At 39.5% G+C, this 19,743-nt stretch overlaps 2 protein-coding genes across 3 annotated transcripts in view; one reads left to right on the top strand and one right to left on the bottom strand.

The window, feature by feature from the left end:
- Positions 1–19,743, top strand: part of sass6 (SAS-6 centriolar assembly protein) — a 38,817-nt gene that overhangs the window by 13,835 nt on the left and 5,239 nt on the right. For both annotated transcript variants that reach the window (XM_039767279.1, XM_039767278.1), the window contains exons 5-15: positions 71–242; positions 377–454; positions 3,290–3,409; positions 5,908–6,099; positions 8,260–8,454; positions 11,396–11,485; positions 11,587–11,766; positions 12,044–12,125; positions 12,546–12,682; positions 16,288–16,437; positions 18,850–18,950. In XM_039767279.1, the coding sequence (XP_039623213.1) occupies positions 71–242; positions 377–454; positions 3,290–3,409; positions 5,908–6,099; positions 8,260–8,454; positions 11,396–11,485; positions 11,587–11,766; positions 12,044–12,125; positions 12,546–12,682; positions 16,288–16,437; positions 18,850–18,950 (1,497 nt within the window). The remainder of the gene's footprint in view (positions 1–70; positions 243–376; positions 455–3,289; positions 3,410–5,907; positions 6,100–8,259; positions 8,455–11,395; positions 11,486–11,586; positions 11,767–12,043; positions 12,126–12,545; positions 12,683–16,287; positions 16,438–18,849; positions 18,951–19,743) is intronic.
- LOC120537970 (hippocampus abundant transcript 1 protein) overlaps positions 9,794–19,743 on the bottom strand; it is a 42,701-nt gene continuing 32,751 nt past the window's right edge. The window contains exon 12 of the mRNA XM_039767283.1: positions 9,794–10,569. Coding sequence (XP_039623217.1) covers positions 10,501–10,569 — 69 coding nt within the window. The 3' untranslated portion in view covers positions 9,794–10,500. The remainder of the gene's footprint in view (positions 10,570–19,743) is intronic.

The raw sequence follows: 19,743 nt of genomic DNA, 5'->3' as shown, positions 1-19,743 counted from the left end.
CTACTGTAAATTTTCTTTTGTTATCATATCCAATACCTAATTTTGTTCCACTGTTTTTCTTTTCTATCAGGTTTCTATTACAATTAATCTCTCCTTTGTCCGTGTTAGACCACTCTCCTTCCCACCTAAATGTTATTGAGACAAATGCTTTCAAACACCTCACGCATCTTTCCCTCAAATTTCTACATGGCACTGATGTGGAAATTAAAAAATACTTAGCAGGTTGCCTAAAGTGCATAAAGGTAGGCAGCTATATTTTTTTTTATCTGTTTTTTGTTTTTCCACACTGGATTAAGCAAGTTGATGCAATAGTTAGTTGGATATTTAATCTGTGATGTCTGTGTGTCCTTATCTGCCAGACATTTTGTTTTGACAGGACGAGAAGCTGCTGTTAGAACAAAAGCTCAGAAAAACGGAGGATGATCTATCAAGGCAGCTTAGCAATGCGCAACAGGTATGTCAGGTTTTTCCCTTAATTCAGATTAAATGTTTGTCTTTGTTCAACTGGTTGCATTTCTTCTTGAGGATTTTTCCTTCATGGGCACTCTGATTCGGTAATTGTTTTAACCTTTGCTAAAGAACCACAAACCATTACGCTTTGAATTTTAGCATCTGCCTTGTTACACATGCGTAATCTGTGAGCTGGTTAAAGTCAATGTCACATTATGCGACTTTTTGTTGTGGTGCATGTCAGATTTGCCACTCTCCTCTTTTAAGTCAGTGGTTAACCGATGTTTTATACTATTTGAAATTGGAAAAAATCAAATACTCAGACATGGCAGGATCTAATCAGTAATATTTTAGAATAAGCTCTTAAAGCACAGAGGAAGCAATTATTTCTGTATTTCTTTTTCTTCTCCATTCATCTCTATTGGCTTATCAAACTTATCAATTTAGGTATGTTTACAAGCCTTAAGTTTTACTCCGTTGGCCTTGCTCTCTCTCTCAGGGGGTTGACTTGTTCTCAATCCTACTTTTTGTAAAAATTGATTGATTTGTATGGAATGATTGCAATAAAATTAATAAAATTTAAAAAAAAAAAAAGATTTGCCACTCGCAATCGCTGATCTCATCATTGCACCTTATCAAACCATAAGACTGAAACTTGCAGCCCATTTTACATTTACCAATCCCACACTGACCTTCCATTGCAGTTGTGCTTGCCCCTTTTTCTGCCAATATTGTGCTGCTTAACGGCACGGCGCTTTACAAAGAGTTAACAGCTGCAATCTCTGCCCTTTATTTTTTCATTTCTGTTATTGTATGTAAAATATGAGGCATCAGACAGACTAGCTTTTCTTTTATTTATTAAGCTCAACACATGTGTGTTCCTTATTTCTACATTCTATGCGTTGTACTTCCAAATGAGTATTCAATGAGTGTTTTGGTCGTCGGGTATCCTGCGTACTCGGCAAAAAAAAAGCTTCAAAGTTTTACAATTGTGGTTTGAGTTTGATAGATGAACATAACAAGCTAAAATAAAAAAATCGGGAGTGTGCTTCCATTGACTTTCTCATTTACTGAAATAGAGGAAAAGGTCATCAGAACCAGTTCTAGTTGTGCAATATTTCTCAAATATCATGTCTGTTTCTCATCGTAACTAATTGATAATATCATTATATAATCATTTATCTCCATTTATAATCAAACTTTATTTTCATGATTACATATGCATTACCTAGATTTTGTGCAAAGTAAAGACTAAAGTTAAGAATCGGGGGCTCCGTGTTTAAAGTTTCTGTATGTGCGGTCACACTTTGGCCAATTAGGACATGAAGCTTGTCCACACTGCAGCTGAACATAACCCCAGTATTTTCAGCTAAAGTTTCTTTTCCATAAAGTTTTGATATGGGACAGATTTACAGTAAAATCGAATCTTTTACAGAGTACCGTCTTCACAGTTAGTCTGTATGTGGGAAAAAAAAAAGAAAGATGAAGACTTACTCGAATACATCTGATGATCAGGCTTGCAAATTGCATGTTCCTTATTAACCCCTTTCTTTTAATAACTGTGAAAATGAACCAAAACACTCGACTAAATCTGGACATGGGATTTTGGACCCAGTTCTTTACATTGTACAGTTTGTGGGACATTTATGGGAATGTAGGAGCAATTCCATTTGCTATGCAAGTATCAGTCAAATATAATGCTTTTGCAGAAATTATCTTAAAAAAAGCCATCTGTGGGAGTTCAGAAGCTGCTAAATTGTAACCAAAGGAAAAACTGCAAATACTCTGCTGTATCTTTTTATTTTTTCATTTTATTTTTTTCTTCCTCACCCCGCCACTAGTGCTTATGGACAGTAAGTTAATTTATGCCTATATATGCAATAGAGAGATCCAGGAGTGTTCAGGATGTCAGAATTTACAATTCTTATCAGTTATTTATTCATTTCTTTAGTAGCCTCCTCCACCATTTTGTGGCAAGCGTGTTGTTTAATTGAAGAGCATTATGTACTGGTAATATGAAGCATCCATTCCTAGTCCTCTTAATACTGTACAACTAATATGCTAATATATATTTCCTTAAAAGTTTCTTCATTACGTTTTTGTAGCATCTTTAGCATAATTAGTTTACAGAACAAATAAGATTGATATCCTATTAGCTACTCTAGTCATACTTAAACAAATAAACAAATACATAAATGCCAAGCATGGTTACCATACCTGACGACTTTAAGAGTAGGTTCTAGTTAAACGAGCTTTAAAATTTGACAATACAAAGCCACTAAGAAAGGTAAATCTGAAAGAGTGACAAGGTTAAGCACAAGATATTAAATGATTAAATGCAGCCAAGGAATTGTTACTATCAAAATGAGTACAATTTATATTTTTCTTGGTGTCGTCATTTATTACAGCATTAGAACAATCCAGAAGAGAACAGGCAGTTCAGGCCAACAAAGCTTGCCAGTCCTATTCACTTAATTCTTCTAAAATAACATCAAGTCAAGTTTTGAAAGTCCCATAAGTCCTACTGTCTACCTCACTACTTGGTTGCGTATTCCACATGTCTGTCGTTATCTGTGTTACAAATGACTGTAGGTACAGATAGCTTCATAAGTAGAAAGCAGATCTTGTGCCTTGTGTTGGCTGGGATTGGCTCCAGCAGACCCCCGTGTCCCTGTAGTTAGGATATAGCAGGTTGGATAATGGATGGAAGACTCTTTGCATAATAGGTCACCATGACCAAGCTTAGTTTTCTATTTCCACTCGGAGATTACCTGCACACCACTTGGAAGTTGTTAACCTTATGATCTCTGTCCTTTGATTATTTATTTTTTTTATGTAGATGTTGTCCGAGAAAAGCAAGGAGCTGGACAGGCTACGATCAGAGTGGACATCGCATACGTCCTCTCTGTCAAGTTTGCATTCCCAGGAGCTGAATTCTGAAAAACAAAAAGCACTTGAGGTATGTAGCTGTGACATATTACAGTGAGAGCTTGTCATTTGCAGATTACTTTTCAAGAATTCCCTTGTTCTAAAAGCCTATAAATGGGACAGATTTACACTTAGACCTTGTAATTTTAGATTAGAGTACTAATGACTGACCCATTAATCCATTTTCTGTAATTGCTTAATCCTGTCTCCGGGTTACAGAAGCTGGTGCCTTTCCTAATGGCATTAGACACCAGTCTGGAACCAAGCTTGGAGTGAGGATACCATTCCATTTCAAGGTGGTTTAGATTTGAACTTTAACCTCAGCTGCATATCCAACAAGCACTGAAAAAGATGCAACTGTTCCCCAGAAAAAAACCGTAATGGACACTTGCGGTTGGCAGATTGCACATGGATATTGACGAAACTGGTCTCGGGGGGTCATTCTTTGCAGCTCATAGAGCCATAAGGCAGTATTACGAAACCACTGTGTCTTAGTCCTTCCCAGATGTGGTTAAGTCCTTTCACAAATACAAATTAAAAAATATACAAAAGATAGCAGGAAAAGCAAGTTTGTAGTGCCCCAAGTCTGTTAGGGAAATGAAGAGTGGCATGTGTGCTAGCCAGTTGGCAGTTTACTGACAAACAGTGCAAACCTCCTGTTCTCTGCCGTTATCCATGTTAAACCTTTAAGGAGTGAGCCTGTCTCTCTGTGCTGTGTAGCTCTTTTTTGTTTTTAGCACGTACTTCATGGCTAATCATTTTAAAGATAACTGCTTTCTGTGTTCAATGAGCTGTAGTATGGCTAGATGGCAGGAGATGGCAATTATGCTGATGCTACACCGTCTTAGCCAGAGTATTCCCGTGCCATAGTTTAGTCCACATATTGTACCCTGTTCACAAAGTAAACGCACTCCATTTTGAATATGATGTACCAGGAATCTGCCGGTGTACTACAGTTGGTGTGCCTTTTTTGTGAAAGGTGCTGGGTGATCCTTTTCTTCAGTAGAGTTCATTTAAAGAATCTAGTTAAAAGGGGAATGAATTTACTAACCTTAGGCACGCCACCCTTTTATAGTTTCCAGGAATTACTGCCAATCTGCTTTGGAAATTTGAAGTGTTTATTTACTTTAAAACTGCACGTTAATCAGGGCAAGTGAATGACATGTAAATAAAATACTTTGTCTTGCTTTTAGAGCATCGCAGTGATCCTCTAGACTGTGCAATATGTCTGTTGAAATTGAATGATGGGTTATAATATTAGAGCAATGGATCTATAGTTTAAAAAAAAAAACGGCTGCTGGGTTTTGTTCCAAGCACTTTGCTCAATCGATTTAGTTCTGGCTTTTAATTTAATTACTTGCTTATTTGATCTGACTTCTCCTTTAGTCTTTCATCTCAGACATGCAAGCTGTGTATTGGATTGTAAATATTTCCCCCAAATTTCTTAGGATTATCGATGTCACATAACAGTCTACATAACATTTGTTGGCTTAGTAAACCCATAGGAAGTATCTAGGAAAAATAGCTAGTAACAAAGAAAAACAGAATGAGAAGAATTAGTGGAGTTTTAAGTACAAAAAGCAGTAACTCGCATTTCATGACTTGATGTTTTAAATGCAATTCCGCTCCCATCTTTAATCTAACTACTGTGATCCCCGCCTATCGCGGAAGTTCTGCTCCAGACCCATCAGCGATTGGTGAAAATCCGCGATATAGAAAGACTATATAAATAAACATTTATAGTTTAAGCCTTAAAATACCCCTCCCACATGTTTTAAATACATGTAAACTTATTAAAACACACTTTGTAAGCACATATGATATGTGGATGTCGGGCTAAGGATATGAGTAACATAATAATGTAATAATAATAATGTAGCGTACCGTCGATTCATTCAAGCCGTAATGGCGAACGAGAGCCGTGTAACACTTTCCTTCCTGAACCATATCCAGGAGTTTTACCTTCTCCTGAATGGTCAAGGTCTTCCTCTGGTGCTTAGGCTCACTACTACCAGAAAGCTTAGAAGATGCAGGATGCTTGGGAGCCATCGTAGGGCTTAAAACAAAACGAAAAGTTCTCAAAAATTTTATTCACAACAATTGGACCACAAGCAAGGTACGCGATATGCAGAGAACTGAGGTTCGTCGTGGGCCCCACACTCGCTGTTCTTGCGAGATTACATCACGTTAGCAGCTGCCAATCACAGTCCAAGAGAATGAAAATCCCGCTCTGATTGGTTGAGTCTCCTCTTTCACCCAATAACGGGCCTTGTAAGAAATCATCTGGGTGCTGTAACGTGAAACTCTGTCTACCGTAGTGTACAATGTACATATATTTAATGATTTACTGTATTGCTTCAATGTTATGTTCCACAGAAAAATCCGCAATATCCGCAATGTGATAGCTGAACTGCGATAGAGCAGGGGATCACTGTACTTGTATTATTCTTTATTCATAGCATAGCATTGAAGTGTTTGTGACATTTTCGTAGGGCAAAAAATACTAAATCTGCTGTGTGAATTTTTCAGGCACAGTCAACATTTCAGCAGAATTTGGAGCAGCAGAGAAAAGAGCTAGAAAGCTTTCATCAGAAGAGCATGCAACAACTTCAGATAAAACTGGCAGAGCTGGAGACGGCCAACAAAGAGCTGACAGAGCGGAAATACAAATCCGATTCCATGATACGGGACCTCAAGGCAAAACTTGTGGGCTTTGAAGATGTAAGATCATTTACCATTTTATTTTGTCCTTCTAGGGTTCAGTATGCATGTTTGCTGCTCCTTACCTATATGTGTTATATGTTTGTTTTACGTTTGTTACAGTAAAGGTAAGGTGCACCTTTACAGTGCATCCAGAAAGTATTCACAGCGCTTCATCACTTTTTCCACATTTTATGTTACAGCCTTATTCCAAAATGGATTAAGTTCATTTTTTTCCTCAGAATTCTACACACAACATCCCATAATGACAATGTGATAAAAGTTTACTTGAGGTTTTTGCAATTTTATTAAAAATAAAAAAACTGAGAAATCACATGTCCATAAGTATTCACAGCCTTTGCTCAATACTTTGTCGATGCACCTTTGGCAGCAATTCCAGCCTCAAGTCTTTTTGAATATGATGCCACAAGCTTGGCACACCTATCCTTGGTCAGTTTCACCCATTCCTCTTTGCAGCACCTCTCAAGCTCCATCATGGTCGGTGCACAGCCATTTTAAGATCTCTCCAGAGATGTTCAATCGGATTCAAGTCTGGTCTCTGGCTAGGCCAATCAAGGACAATCACAGAGTTGTCCTGAAGCCACTCCTTTGATATCTTGGCTGTGTGCTTAGGGTCGTTGTCCTGCTGAAAGATGAACCGTCGCCCCAGTCTGACGTCAAGAGTGCTCTGGAGCAGGTTTTCATCTAGGACGTCTCTGTACATTGCTGCAGTCATCTTTCCCTTTATCCTGACTAGTCTCCCAGTTCCTGCCGCTGAAAAACATCCCCACAGCATGATGCTGCCACCACCATGCTTCACTGTAGGGATGGAGGAAAAATGCTGACATGGTACTTGAGGGAAAGGCATAGAATTGGACGTATATAAACGACTGCACAGCTCACGCTCAATCACAGCCACTAGATGGCGCATGCATACACTTTTTTACATTTTTTCAGTGCTTGCATGTACCTTACTTCTCACTAGGGAAGACCTGTGTGCAGCAAATGCCGCTGCACAACAACAATGTCGTGGTAATGACAGAAATTAAGAGACACATCGTCGAAAGGAAGCAAACCGTGGCTCAGCAACATGCAAGTGAAATATTTCAGCCATGGGGGGCCAAGGCTTGAAGTTTTCATTAAAAACATCTTACCTGGAGGTATTTTCTCAAGGCATAGATTAATGGGTCTTAATAGGCCTGCAAAGTTCTGGTACTGCCAGTGTCTTCTTACGAAAGCCAGTGAGGTAGCAAGCACAGGTGGGTCCATGTCCTCTCCACTGGGTCATTCTTAAGAGTTATCTGACGCCTCTCCAAGTTCATGAATATAGTAAAACTGCTAGGGAGTCTTCGGGTTGGTCGTTGTCCTAAACACCACACGCAGATAGCATAATTTAATTAGGATTATGATAGACATGGAATTGATTGGATTTGTGGCTTAACTATTCCACAAGTTAACATGCAGAAAACTTACTTGGTCATATTCTTATCAAGCCAAAATTACTCCTGGTACGAAAATGACTGGTTTCTACATTAAACCAAGTAATATGTGAATGTAGTTTTACCTTAGATCAGAAATCCATTTGTATAAAGCGGGCTGCCTTTTTTCTTGCTGTATGATGTTGTCAAGTTGCCAGCATTCTTTCCCTGATAGTCCCACTTGTACCCAAACTCAAAACGACCCCATTAAAATCAAAAATTGTTTTATCTGCTGTAACCGTTTGGTTTACTCGGCTGTAAATGGATAACTTACTTTAGGCTTCTGTCATCTGTAGTCTTTGTAAGGAGGAATTATCTACTCTGTAACACCAAGGTAGGTAGATGGCATGTTTGGCCATTTGCTTTTCGTAACAGTTTAACCGCCAGAGTTTATGAATGGGTAATAAAAGTCGGGTGACAGTTGTCTGATGTGTCAGTTAAAACTGCTTGTCAGTCTGCTATAAGTGTGAATTTAATCATTAGATATTTAACGTGTTTCATAAACTTTTTAATAGCAGAACACTTTGTTTGCTTAAAATGAAAGGATTATTTATTTCTTTTGCTGATGCTGTCATTACCCATGTGAACTGAACTGAGTTGAGGTAAACTGTAGTCAGTTGTGTTTTTACCAAATTTGGTGATAATGTTTGGTTAAAAGCATCTTGGCTTATTTGAGCATTTTCTTTTTTATGTGCCCAATAAGGAGTCTCATCGAGCCAAGCAGGAGGTACTATCACTGCGAAGGGAGAACTCGACCCTTGACACAGAATGCCACGAAAAGGAAAAGTTCATAAGCCAGCTGCAGACCCGTGTAGCAGTGTTAGAGCAAGAGATCAAGGACAAGGACCAGCTACTGAGCCGAACTAAGGAAGCCTTGGAAGCAACACAGGGGCAAAAGGTAACATTGACTTTGTAGCAGTGGTGGTTTTAATGAAGCAGCAGTGCAAGTGACGGGAAGTGGATTGCTGACGGTAAAGAATGCAATGACAAACACCTGTAAATTAGCTTGAAATCGGGACTGTGACCTTCATTTACATGTGTCTGTGTACAGCAGCTGTTTCATTGTTTTGAAATTCTGCTTTGAGATCCTACTCTTCACCATGTACATTTCAAAGTTTATTTTCTCATACCATCAGTGACTTTAATTTAAATGTTTTGTTTTACATCTTAAAGCCGGGAAGAAAATGCTGAGGCACAAAATTGCAAAGAAGCCGCATTACCACTACAATTTTACTAACTACTGTAAATTTGCTCTCTGCTTGCCACTCTTTCATGTTTTCTTTGTAATGTTCTGTGAATGTATCCATAAACAATACTACAGGTTGAATGTCCCTAATCCGAAATGGCTAAGACCACCATTGTTACATAATGAGGCATCTTTTGGATACCCTTGATCAAGTAGGGATATGCAGCCAAAGCAGCTAAATGACGACTCGCATGTATAATAATTCATATCCCTGAGCAGTTATTATATAGTATGTATTGACATCAGTCATTTCCCAAACCGCTATATCCTAACACAGGGTCACGGGGGTCTGTTGGAGCCAATCCCAGCCAACATGGCGCAAGGCAGGAACAAATCCCCAGGCAGGGTGCCAGCCCTCCACTTGGTGCACTCACCAGGTACACACTAGGGACAATTTAGGACTGCCAATGCACCTAACCAGCATGTCTTTGGACGCTGGGAGGAAACCCACGCAGACACGGGGAGAACATGCAAACTCTACACAGGGAGGACCCGGGAAGCAAACCTAGGTCTCCGTACTGCGAGGTAGCAGCACGACCTCTACGCCACAGTGCCGCCCCTATGCATTGACGTGATAAACATATTAAACCTCAAAAGTGATGAATAAGATGCATAGACTATTTTTCAGTTCCCTGTTTTGTCACAGATTAGAGTGGCTGTCACTTCTCGGTGAATTACCGAGCTCTCAGCCAAGAGTCACTCCTTCGTGCCTCACAAACCAACAAGATGCTACATTAATTTTTCATATGGTTTGAGTGTATTTTGGAACACTAATAATTCCTGAAGGAAAACTGACTTTTCGCTTGACCTTTGCAGGTGTACATACATAAAACCTGTTTTTGCCAACATTAAAAGGCAATTTGCGGCAGTGTCCATTTCTAACATAATCAGAATAATTTACTGCTCTCCTGCTGCAATTAGGGTTGCTAGCGAGACTGGAGCTGCTTTTGTTAACCATAAGCAGTGACATTTTTATTAACGCATAGCTCAGATCTTATTGTTTTTCTCCCAAAACGCCCGTCACAGTTTCTATCCCGTGTTGTGGTGCTTCGCTGGCAGACGCCCAACCCCAGAGAGTCCACTGAGTGATGGTGCTTCACGACGCTTACTGCTTCACAAGGGGCACCAAACCCCGGTCACCAATTATGTGTGCTGACTTTGTGTTGTTTCACAGAGGACACCCCAGCCTTCCTGGCTCAGAATGAATAACGCTGTATAGAACTTGCACTTATGCTTTTCACATCCAATCAGCAGTGAAAGAAAAATTAGAAAGACCACAAATGCCATGATGTCGGCACTCAAAAACTTTTAAGATTTGGGGGCGTTTTGGATTAGGGATACTCCACCTGTCCTATGCTATGAAGAAACACTTTGGAAAAAGTGTTATTTCTTTACAAAAGTTGCTTGTTTTGATATAGAAACCATCTGTGTTTATAGAACTTGGAATTTTTAATATGCTATTGTGGTCGCCCCCAAAAACATCAGACATAATTGCACCCACTACAGTCTTGGGTACAAAACCAATCTTTTTATTAACAGAAATGCCTCTGTACATTCTCTTTACCACAGTTGTTCTTCATTATTAGTTCTCTTTCTTGTCCATCTCCACTAACTGAATAAACATAAGATGGCTCCTTTTACGCAGCATCCGGGATTACTTCTGATGTCAGGCTTCTGCATGGAGAAAGTACTTCCGGGTCAGGTAGAAAACCCCAAAAAGTAATATACTGTACCGTATATACTCACATATAAGCTGGGTCTTGAAACCTGAAAAATTGATCATAAAATTAGACCCTGACTTATACGCCCGTTCAAAAAAGCAACATTTTTTTTTTATTTATCTTTTTACATCTTCTTGCCTCCTCCAGTCTCACATCAGTTTCTCTGACGCATCGAATTTTGTTGCAGTGGTGTAGTTACCAATTCCTTTCGCCACTTCAACAATGTTTCATTTAAAACCAGCGTCATATTTTCTTCTGATAAGGGATGCTCTTATGATAAAGATGTATGAGGATGTGAGATACAAAAAACACAAATCAGTGGAAATGTTGCTTCAGAATAGTTTGAGTATTAAATACCGTGTGGTCACGTAGGCACAATAGAGAGAGAGAGAGGTTAGGAGCACACGCTGATGCAGCGCATTACTGCACCCATGTAGGAAAAAAAAAGGCCATGTACTCTGTGGTTCCTCTCTCAGGTGGGCATTAGCATATCGTAATCTCTTGGACCAATAGCGTCAGTTTACCGCATTCGACTCATACGACCAACATTATCAAATACCAGAAATTTATATGATAAAATCAAGTCCCGACTTATCCACGGGAGAACTTCTCCGCCAGTATATATATGGTAATTTTGAGGCATACAAGTTACAATTTGGCAAATGTGTAGTTTGTTAATTTTTGTGTTCTTGTTTTTGCAAATCTTAAAGTCTATTAGTCATTTTCTGTGTCTTAATTTTTTTTTTATCCTTTTTCATATACAAAAAGTAGGCTGGTAAATGAGCTCTCTCTGGTTATGACTTTCCTCTTAGTTTGTTTTGTTTTTTTTGTGTAATTTTTATTAAAGGTTGGCATTTTAATTTATTTTTTAGGTAACCATTGAGGAAGGTGCGGAGATAAAACAAGTTCAAATTGGAAAACTCGAAGCAGCGGTCTTGTCTTTGTCAGGGGAATTGCTTAAGGTTTGTTCTTAACACATGAAGAATTGGGGTAGAGCGTGCACCGTTTGCACTTGTCACTGTGAAATGTCAGCTCAAGACCGCTCGGTTTTACATTTCAACAGGCGAATGAAATCATTAAGAAACTGCAAGGGGAAATGAAAATTCTGGTGAACAAATTGAAGATGAAGAATAGTGTGACCATTCAACAGGAGAAGCGGCTCTCTGAGAGAGAGGAAATGTATCAGAAAGAACACAAGGACCTACAGGATACACAACACGCGCTGAGGCTAAAGGAGGACGAAGTAAGCATGGTTTTGTTTTTCTTATTTAGAATTAGTTATTTTAGGATAGAAGGCATAGTTGGTGAATGAGGTGCCCATCATAGTCTCATAACCTCCAGTAAAATGTAGAAAAATAAGTGGGTACCTTAAAGGGCCCAAATAGGTGCCCATTTCCTCTGCACATCTCATGTCCAGCCACTCTGCCTTTGTGTGTGCTTTAAACAACATGCCATGACCCAGTAAGGGAGTTGCTCTGAGTGGCACATGGACCTTCCATTTTCTTCTGTTTGTTGTTTAGGTGACCAAACTGCAAGAGCAGCTGGAGTCCACCACTAAGAAGCTTGAAGAAAGCATGCAGCAACTTAAAAACAGTGAAAATGGTTTGTATGCGTTGTCCCCTTCAATTTTAGCTCTTTAGTATTTTCAAGTGCTCAAGGCACACATGACAAATGGTTTAGAATATTATATCTGAGAAACTCTTACCAAAAGAGCAAATCTTTGAAGGAAAACCTGCTTCGCTGTATCTATCTATTTATTTATTTTTTAAACGAATGTTAGGCTTTCATGTGTTTTTGTAGACCAGGTGGCATACACTCACTACCACCAGCCTTGTACAAATATCATATTAATCCTGGGAACTGTGTCAAAAGCATCTTATCATGTTGTGTTGTAGCATGTTTGGCCTTATTCTGTTTTTTATAAATACTTTTTGAAACTGGATGTGGATGTAGCTAACCCATTTGTGAACTGCAATATTTGACTCTGTGTTATTACATTAACATTTTTCCTATTTACTTTAGTAATCACGTGGCTTAATAAGCAGATGAATGAAATCCAGACGGCAAAAAAACAAGACACAGTGGGCATTTTTGAATCACCTGTGGGTGCCACATCTACTGGGGGCTTCCGAAATGTGACAGTGGCCCCCAATATGATGGTAAGAAGTCTTGAGGCCTTGCAGTTTATATTCTATTTTTGAAATCGTAAATTTGTTTTCCCTTTACAGAGCAAATAGACAGCTGGAGCCTTCCTTGCCAGCTTCTGTCACACACGGCAGTAACAAGTTCTGGATGAAATATCTGACAAGCGTGGGCATTTTTGCCCACATTCTCTCTTATTGATGCTATTTTGATGCTAATTAGCCTAACAAGGGCATCCACAGAGAAGAAGTGCAAAATTTATACAATGTCTAAGGTGGCCATTGATCTCGGGACCCTGTAGTTGTGATGAAGCACTATTGGGTGGTACTGGCTTTCTGTTTAGAAAATCAAAATATAAAAAGGCACCCATATCCAAAGTGAAGCAGGTCTTTTTATCTAGTGCAGTAATTCTGTTCAGAGCTCCTGGGGCTTTTCAGACTTAATGCCCTTTTTATTTATTTTTTTCATTTTCAGGTGCCACACACAGTTGTGTTTCCCAATTAATATCCACAATTGTTTCACTCTTTTGCTTCATTTTATTTGAAGAACTGATAACTTTAAAGTACTTACAAATGGGTCTTCACTAAGAATGGCAATATTTTGGCTCAAAGTCACCTCCATCGTGCAGCCCAGCTCCTTGTGCACGTCCATCATTATTGAATATATTCCAAAACTCTGTGTTCATGTGTGCTGTGTGTGGAGACTCAAAAAAGCCACCAATAAAAGACACGCTTGTTCTGTTTCCATGTGAATGAAACTGAAACCCACTGAATACACCAATGCCTTTTATGAAGTGCATTGTGGTGCTGTGCCCACTTTTGGGCAGAAGCTGTTCACAGACATTTTGAAAGTACTACAAAAAAAAAAATGCCTAGAGTGGAAAGAACAAGTAATTCAAGTTTTCGCAATCCTGAAAAGGTATTATTTAATATTCCATCCAACGTTTTGTACTTCTGCCCTTGTTGATGGAACTTGCCATGAAAATTGCATGCATAGAGTCTATAGATTCTCACTGTGCAAATTACTTTGGCGAGTACTGCAATATCTTTTGTTCATTTTAAAATGTGCAGGATAGGTTAATTAGCCACACTAAAGTGGCCCTGGATGTTAAGTGCCCTGGAGACAACTGGAATCCTGTCCAGGAATGTTTCCTGTCCTGCATCTGGCGCTACCAGTATGACTTTACTCCCTGTAAATCAAAAGTGGTTTTAGAAAAATGATGGATGCTTTCTATATACATTATTTTATTAACTTTCTTATGCAGTGAATAGCTGCATTGTTAGAGCCACCAGTCGGACAGCGCTTGTGTAGCGGGTAAGGTAGAACTGGAGATTTTATGGATGTGCAGGTCAGAGGCAGGGTGGGAAAATTTGAGGGAGTGCTGGAACTCCAGCAGTACGGGTTTAACAGCAGAATAACCTCAAGTTTTAATACATGCCAGCGTCTAAAGCTCAATTCGGACATCATTAGTTTTATGCCAGGAGCTGGGTAAAGCAATTTATTACTGGAGGACGTCTGGAATTTTAGTCCAGTCTGAATCGCTCATGTCACTAACTTTTTACCGATTTGCACATTCATGTCTTGGTAAAGATTATGGAGCCTTCTACTTTTTATAGAAAGTCCATAAAAAAATGAACCCCAGGTTAAACTAGTCCATGTGAATCATCATATGTCAATAAATTTTCTGTCACTTGAGTGATTCAGATGGGACTAAAATTAGAGAGGTCCACCAGGAATAATTACTTTACCCCAAATTCTGGTATAAAACTAAACCCATCTGAATTGGGCTTTAGACACCGACTTGTATTAAAGTAGAGGTTATCCTGCACTTAATACAGCAATGTTGTACCCCATGGTACATGGATTTATGGGGTGGTGGTATGGGAGTTTGGAAGTTTTATATCCCCTCAGAGGTCCGTCCAAAGGTGCGCTAAAATGCACTCGCTTGTTTTTCTATATAAATTATGTATCTGTTTAGAAATGCAGATGGACATATTGTAATAAGTGAAGGTGGCTCGTGTGCTCTGAACTGATGGTACATGTGCGTTAACTACGTGCAATGGAGACATGCTGGTTACAGGGTGCTGACCAACTTCAAGGATTCTCTTTACTCAACCACCCAGCGTACAAACTACCCCTGTCCAAATAGTCAAGTCAGTGAGCACATTTAAAACCGCAGTAGTTGACCAAAGTGCTGTACAGTTTCCATAAAAACAGTAAATGAATACACCAAAATATATAAATTAAAAAGCAGTTTCTTCAAGCAAGTTTAAAAAGCTAAGATGAAAAGAGAGGCTTTCAGACTGGATTTAGAAGGGACCAATGTTGGCGCTGATCTAATATAAAAAGGGTAGGCCAGGCCAAAGCTTCGGTGTAGTTAGTGCAAAGGCCACAGTCCCCTCAAAGCTTAAATTAAGACCTCGGCACGACCGTTAACTTCTGGTCAGAGGACCTCGGTGATTTCAAGTGAGGGTAAGGGAGGGTGTAAGAGCTCAGTAAGGTAGGAGGAAGCTAAACTAAACATTAAACTTTGAAGTTTAATCCTGTAGCGAAGAGAAACTAAAATTGGTGTGATGTGATGCTGGTTTTTGGTGCCTGGAGCCACATTCTGGACTAATTGGGGCCCCAGATATATTACGGATGGACCTCCTCACAAAATATATTCCACCATTAGCGGACATGTGGAACCAGACATGACGTGTACAGTGTCATATGTACGCCACACAGCCGAGTACAGCTTGTGGTAATGAGAAAAAAATCAACAGGGGAATGCAGATCTTGTCCTAACCCATTGATGATATGGGGTATTGTAGCGAATAACCCAACACAGTTTCACTTTCTCCAGCTAAAAGTCAGGAAGAGTGCAATTCCACCGAGCTAAGGGACTCAATACTGCACACTTCAGGCGTGAAAACACTCGCTTGGTGTGATGAATCCTAGCCACTGCTAATTCACACTGCTGGGAGGACTCGAGCATGTTACAAACCCCACGAGTCAATTGATCGTACCTGCAGGTCCATGGGGATGCTATGTGTTGGGTGTGCTTTTTAACCCACACTTCAACTCCCTCTGATTGCTCGATTTATTTTAGTTATTTTTATATAGTGCAGCATTTACAGATATTTTACAGAATATCTAAACGTTGTTGTCTATGAGGTTCAGGACATCTGTGAATGGGTTACACAGCCAGGTGATGCCATGCACCACATATACAGTCCAGAATGATGACCGTGAATTTGGCATACCGTACTGGCATCCTCATGCAGCTGTTTAAAAAACATTTAGTGAACCCTCTGGGGTCTTGTTGCTTCCTAGCATGGATGGCTGTTAAAATGCCGTCTCCATCGAAGTCATAATAATGGCTAGAAACAGTCACATTAAACAAATAGCAAGTAAAATACAAGACCAAACATAATCTAAGATGACATAACGGATAAAAACAGTTTGATTACACAGATAGCATGTAGAGTACAAATTTGAACAAATGGTTTAAATGAGTTCTAAGATGGAACTTCAGACAACATTAAATGCACTTACTTTTATTACTTTATTTTGATAGAATCAAACCCCTCTGATGAAATCCTTCTGATTACCACTTTTTTTTTTCCTCTTCTCTTTTCAGATTGATGCCCGGCCTTTCTCCTTTCCAGCAGGAATGAACTATCCAATCACATCCACAGTCAACTCCAAGCATTCACTCCAACAATCGTTTCCTGCTATGCCAATCAGCCAGCCTTCACTGGCACTCCTCAATCCTGGCCCCGGACCAAAGGTAGGTGCTGCTTTCAGAGGGAAAGAATCGCACAGTAATTGTAGGAAAGTTTCATAAACCTTGTTTCCCACGCTTAAAAATCTAAGAATTATTTATTTTTATCAGTTGTTTTCAGAATGGGGATATGCATGTGAGAAGAGTGTATCCTGATCCCTGTAACACAAAGTAGATGTTCATAAAGATGGAGTTAGCGACTAGAAGTACCTTACACCAACTAGGCGAACTGCTGGAATTGTAGGAGTCTAAAGGGGGCAACTTCTGTAGACTAGTGTCCCATTTAAATAACCAGACCCCACTGAAAGATCTTATCTGCACTGTGCAGTCTCATCGGTGTTGAACACTCGGTGTGTTTCTGCCTCTGCTAAGAAGTTTGAAACCTGCTGATCCTCCTGATTAAGTCTGATGGCGTCGTCTTTACCACCTCTGCCAGTTTAGCTTGAACTTTTTTAGAGAGAAAAGTGTAATAACAAATATGAAAACACAATCAAATCAAACAAATATGAAAAAGAAGTCCAGTAGTATGTCCTGAAGAGAAACCAGGAAACTCAACACTCATCCCCACTCGACCCAGAGAGCTAAGTGACAAGAGAGTCCCATCTTTGTGTAAAATTAAAACAGAAAATAACATAATTCAGCACAGTGTGCTTACTTTACACTTACATTAATGACTAATGTGTAATATATACACACCCATCCTCTGTACTACTATCTCTCTCAACTTCTGTGCTCTCAGTTGAGAAGTTGTTCATTTTGTATATGACTGGGTACCATAATTGTAGCAACTCCTTGCTGTGTTGGCATCACAAACATAACTACTGTACTTGTTTACTGTGTTTTCATGAATTAAACTTGAATCCCATGTTAATAAACTGGATAGCTAGCTAGCTAGATGAATAGGCAGAACATTTATTTGTCACCAGGGGGACATTTGTTCACTAAATAAATACATAATTAGGTAAGATAAAATGTGCATATACACACACAGACATACATACACGTTTTGCTCTGAGCACACGGCAGAATGACTGAAAAGAAGGAGAATTTCAAATTAAAGAAAACTCCTGACACCGCAGTCCCATTCCCAGTGAGGCGCTATACAGAAGTATAAAGGAGCCCCAGTAGGGCCGAATAATTGAATTATTGATATGGCATGTAAGCTTGGCAAAACTACCAGTTTATGTGTTGTTCCTTCAATTCATAACGAAACTTCTGAGACTCCATAAACTCTCTATGCTAAACTGGGTTAACTCCCCAATGACATTCTTGAAACTCCATGAAGCCTACACTTTAAATTACATGAACAATAAAGAGAATGCACAATTTTGTGAAAGTAGACATAGCAGTTTTTGAGTGATGTACGATTTTTGTGTCGGTTCCCCCATCACACCACACCCAGCTGCTGTTTCCATTGAATCACAGGAGTGCTATGCGGCCTTCACGGTCAGTGGGGCCAAACGTAAGCATTACGCCATGGCCTGGTTTTGCGTCCAACCACCTCTTACTTTACATCTCAATTTCTCGATGTAACTTTTGAAAGGCCTTGAAGTCTAGATTTTAAGTTATATCATTAGTAATACGCATGCAGAATTTCATGAATGTCGGCTCATTTTGGAGTGATGCATTTTTTGAGCCCTAAAACCAAATATTGGTCACACAGATTTAGGTATTGCAAAAATGCATCTATTACTCATTTTCTTTTATCTATGAAGACTCCGTTGGTTCTTCATAATGCCTCTAAAACAACAGTAGATGGGTTCTTCATCTCCGTGCCGTGTGGCATATTGAAATGATGGTAAAATTACTTGTTAATATGAAGGATTCACAGATCTTATACTAAACATGTAATTTCAAGAGAAATATCTCGGTTAAGCCCCCTCAGAGCACTCCAAAGTGAAGTTGTGTTAGTCGGTCACATCGCAGAGATGAAGAAACTGAAGCTCTGTAAGTGTTCTGAAGACCCAAAGTAGCCTCTGCTAAGGTCTTGTTACGTAAGAGTTGCTAAGGTCTTGTTACATACGGCCCACATTTTAAGGTAGACAAACTGCAACCTACGTGCAAATAATGGGCGATAGCAGGGTTGAAGTGAAGTCCTTAGTGTGCAAAATGGGTAATTAATATCAAACAAAGCAAAAAGATTCAAAACACAGACACACAGTGTATTATGATCTTATTTATATAGATTTCTTTACAATATGTGAACAAAAAAAAACCTAATATAAAATAACAGATCCTTGTAAAAAGAATTGTATTAATTTGCGTTAACAAAGAACATCGATTTCCTTCTGACTTACAGAAAGCTGATTAGTGAATCTTCCATTCGACTATCTTGTCCTAACGCAGGTAGTTTGGAGATTTGATGCTGCGGATCTTTCAATCTTTATTTCTAACCTGATGGTTCTTTTATTTTTTTAGGTGCACTACAATCCTCCAATGCCCAAGCCCAGTATATCGACAGAACCTAAAACAGTGACACCGGCAGAACATCCCCTGCAGGGGTCATCAAACAAAGAGAAGTACGTTTGCTTTTTTTGAGTGCACACTTGTTCTCTGGCAGGGTTATAAGCAGTTAATGAGTAGCCATAATGACATGAGGATTTAAACCGTCACTAATTCTGGTGGTTTAAGTGCCCAGTGGTCCTGTACTGTTCCCCAGAATTGGAGAGAGAAAACGGACTATAGAATAGCTTTCATCATCCTCATCATCATCATTGGTTTAAATTTTCAGGGTTGCAACCAAATCTTTCATTCTTCTCATGTCATCCAATTCCACTTCCAACCTTCAGCCTCCCTCTGGGCCTCATCTTCTCTGCTTCCATCACTTCACTCAGTCATCCCCTGCCCTGTGCTCGCCATGCCTGAACCACATCAGCCTGCTGCTCCTCAGCACGGCACCAATCACCTCCACACCAGGTCTTTCTGTTAACGTGGCAGTCATCTCTTCCCCTAACTCCACGACACCCCACATTCTAATATTACATTCTATATCCATCTGTTAGACTGACAACCATTTGCTCCCCTTCATACAGTTAACGTCTTTTGAGACAATAATCAATTGTTCACGCCGGCCTTTCTCAGTGCCCACCTCTGGCACCCTGTCAAATGCCTTCTTTCAATCTACAAATGCCTATTTCTGTTAATCTCCCTTTTGCTGGTGCTTTTCCTGCATTCACCTGTCAACACAAAATTTGCACCATTTTTCAAGGCCATACCTTAAGTTCAACACCACTCTAGTTGTGCTCACTGCTTTACTTCATCTTCTTCATTGCTTTTGTGACTTCCTTTCTTCAAAAACATAGTTTGATTCTT

This window comes from Polypterus senegalus, chromosome 10 (assembly GCF_016835505.1).
Source record: "Polypterus senegalus isolate Bchr_013 chromosome 10, ASM1683550v1, whole genome shotgun sequence".
NCBI classification, from domain to species: domain Eukaryota; kingdom Metazoa; phylum Chordata; class Cladistia; order Polypteriformes; family Polypteridae; genus Polypterus; species Polypterus senegalus.
Note: the sequence above shows the minus strand (reverse complement) of the source record. Positions and strands in the feature narration are given on the sequence as shown.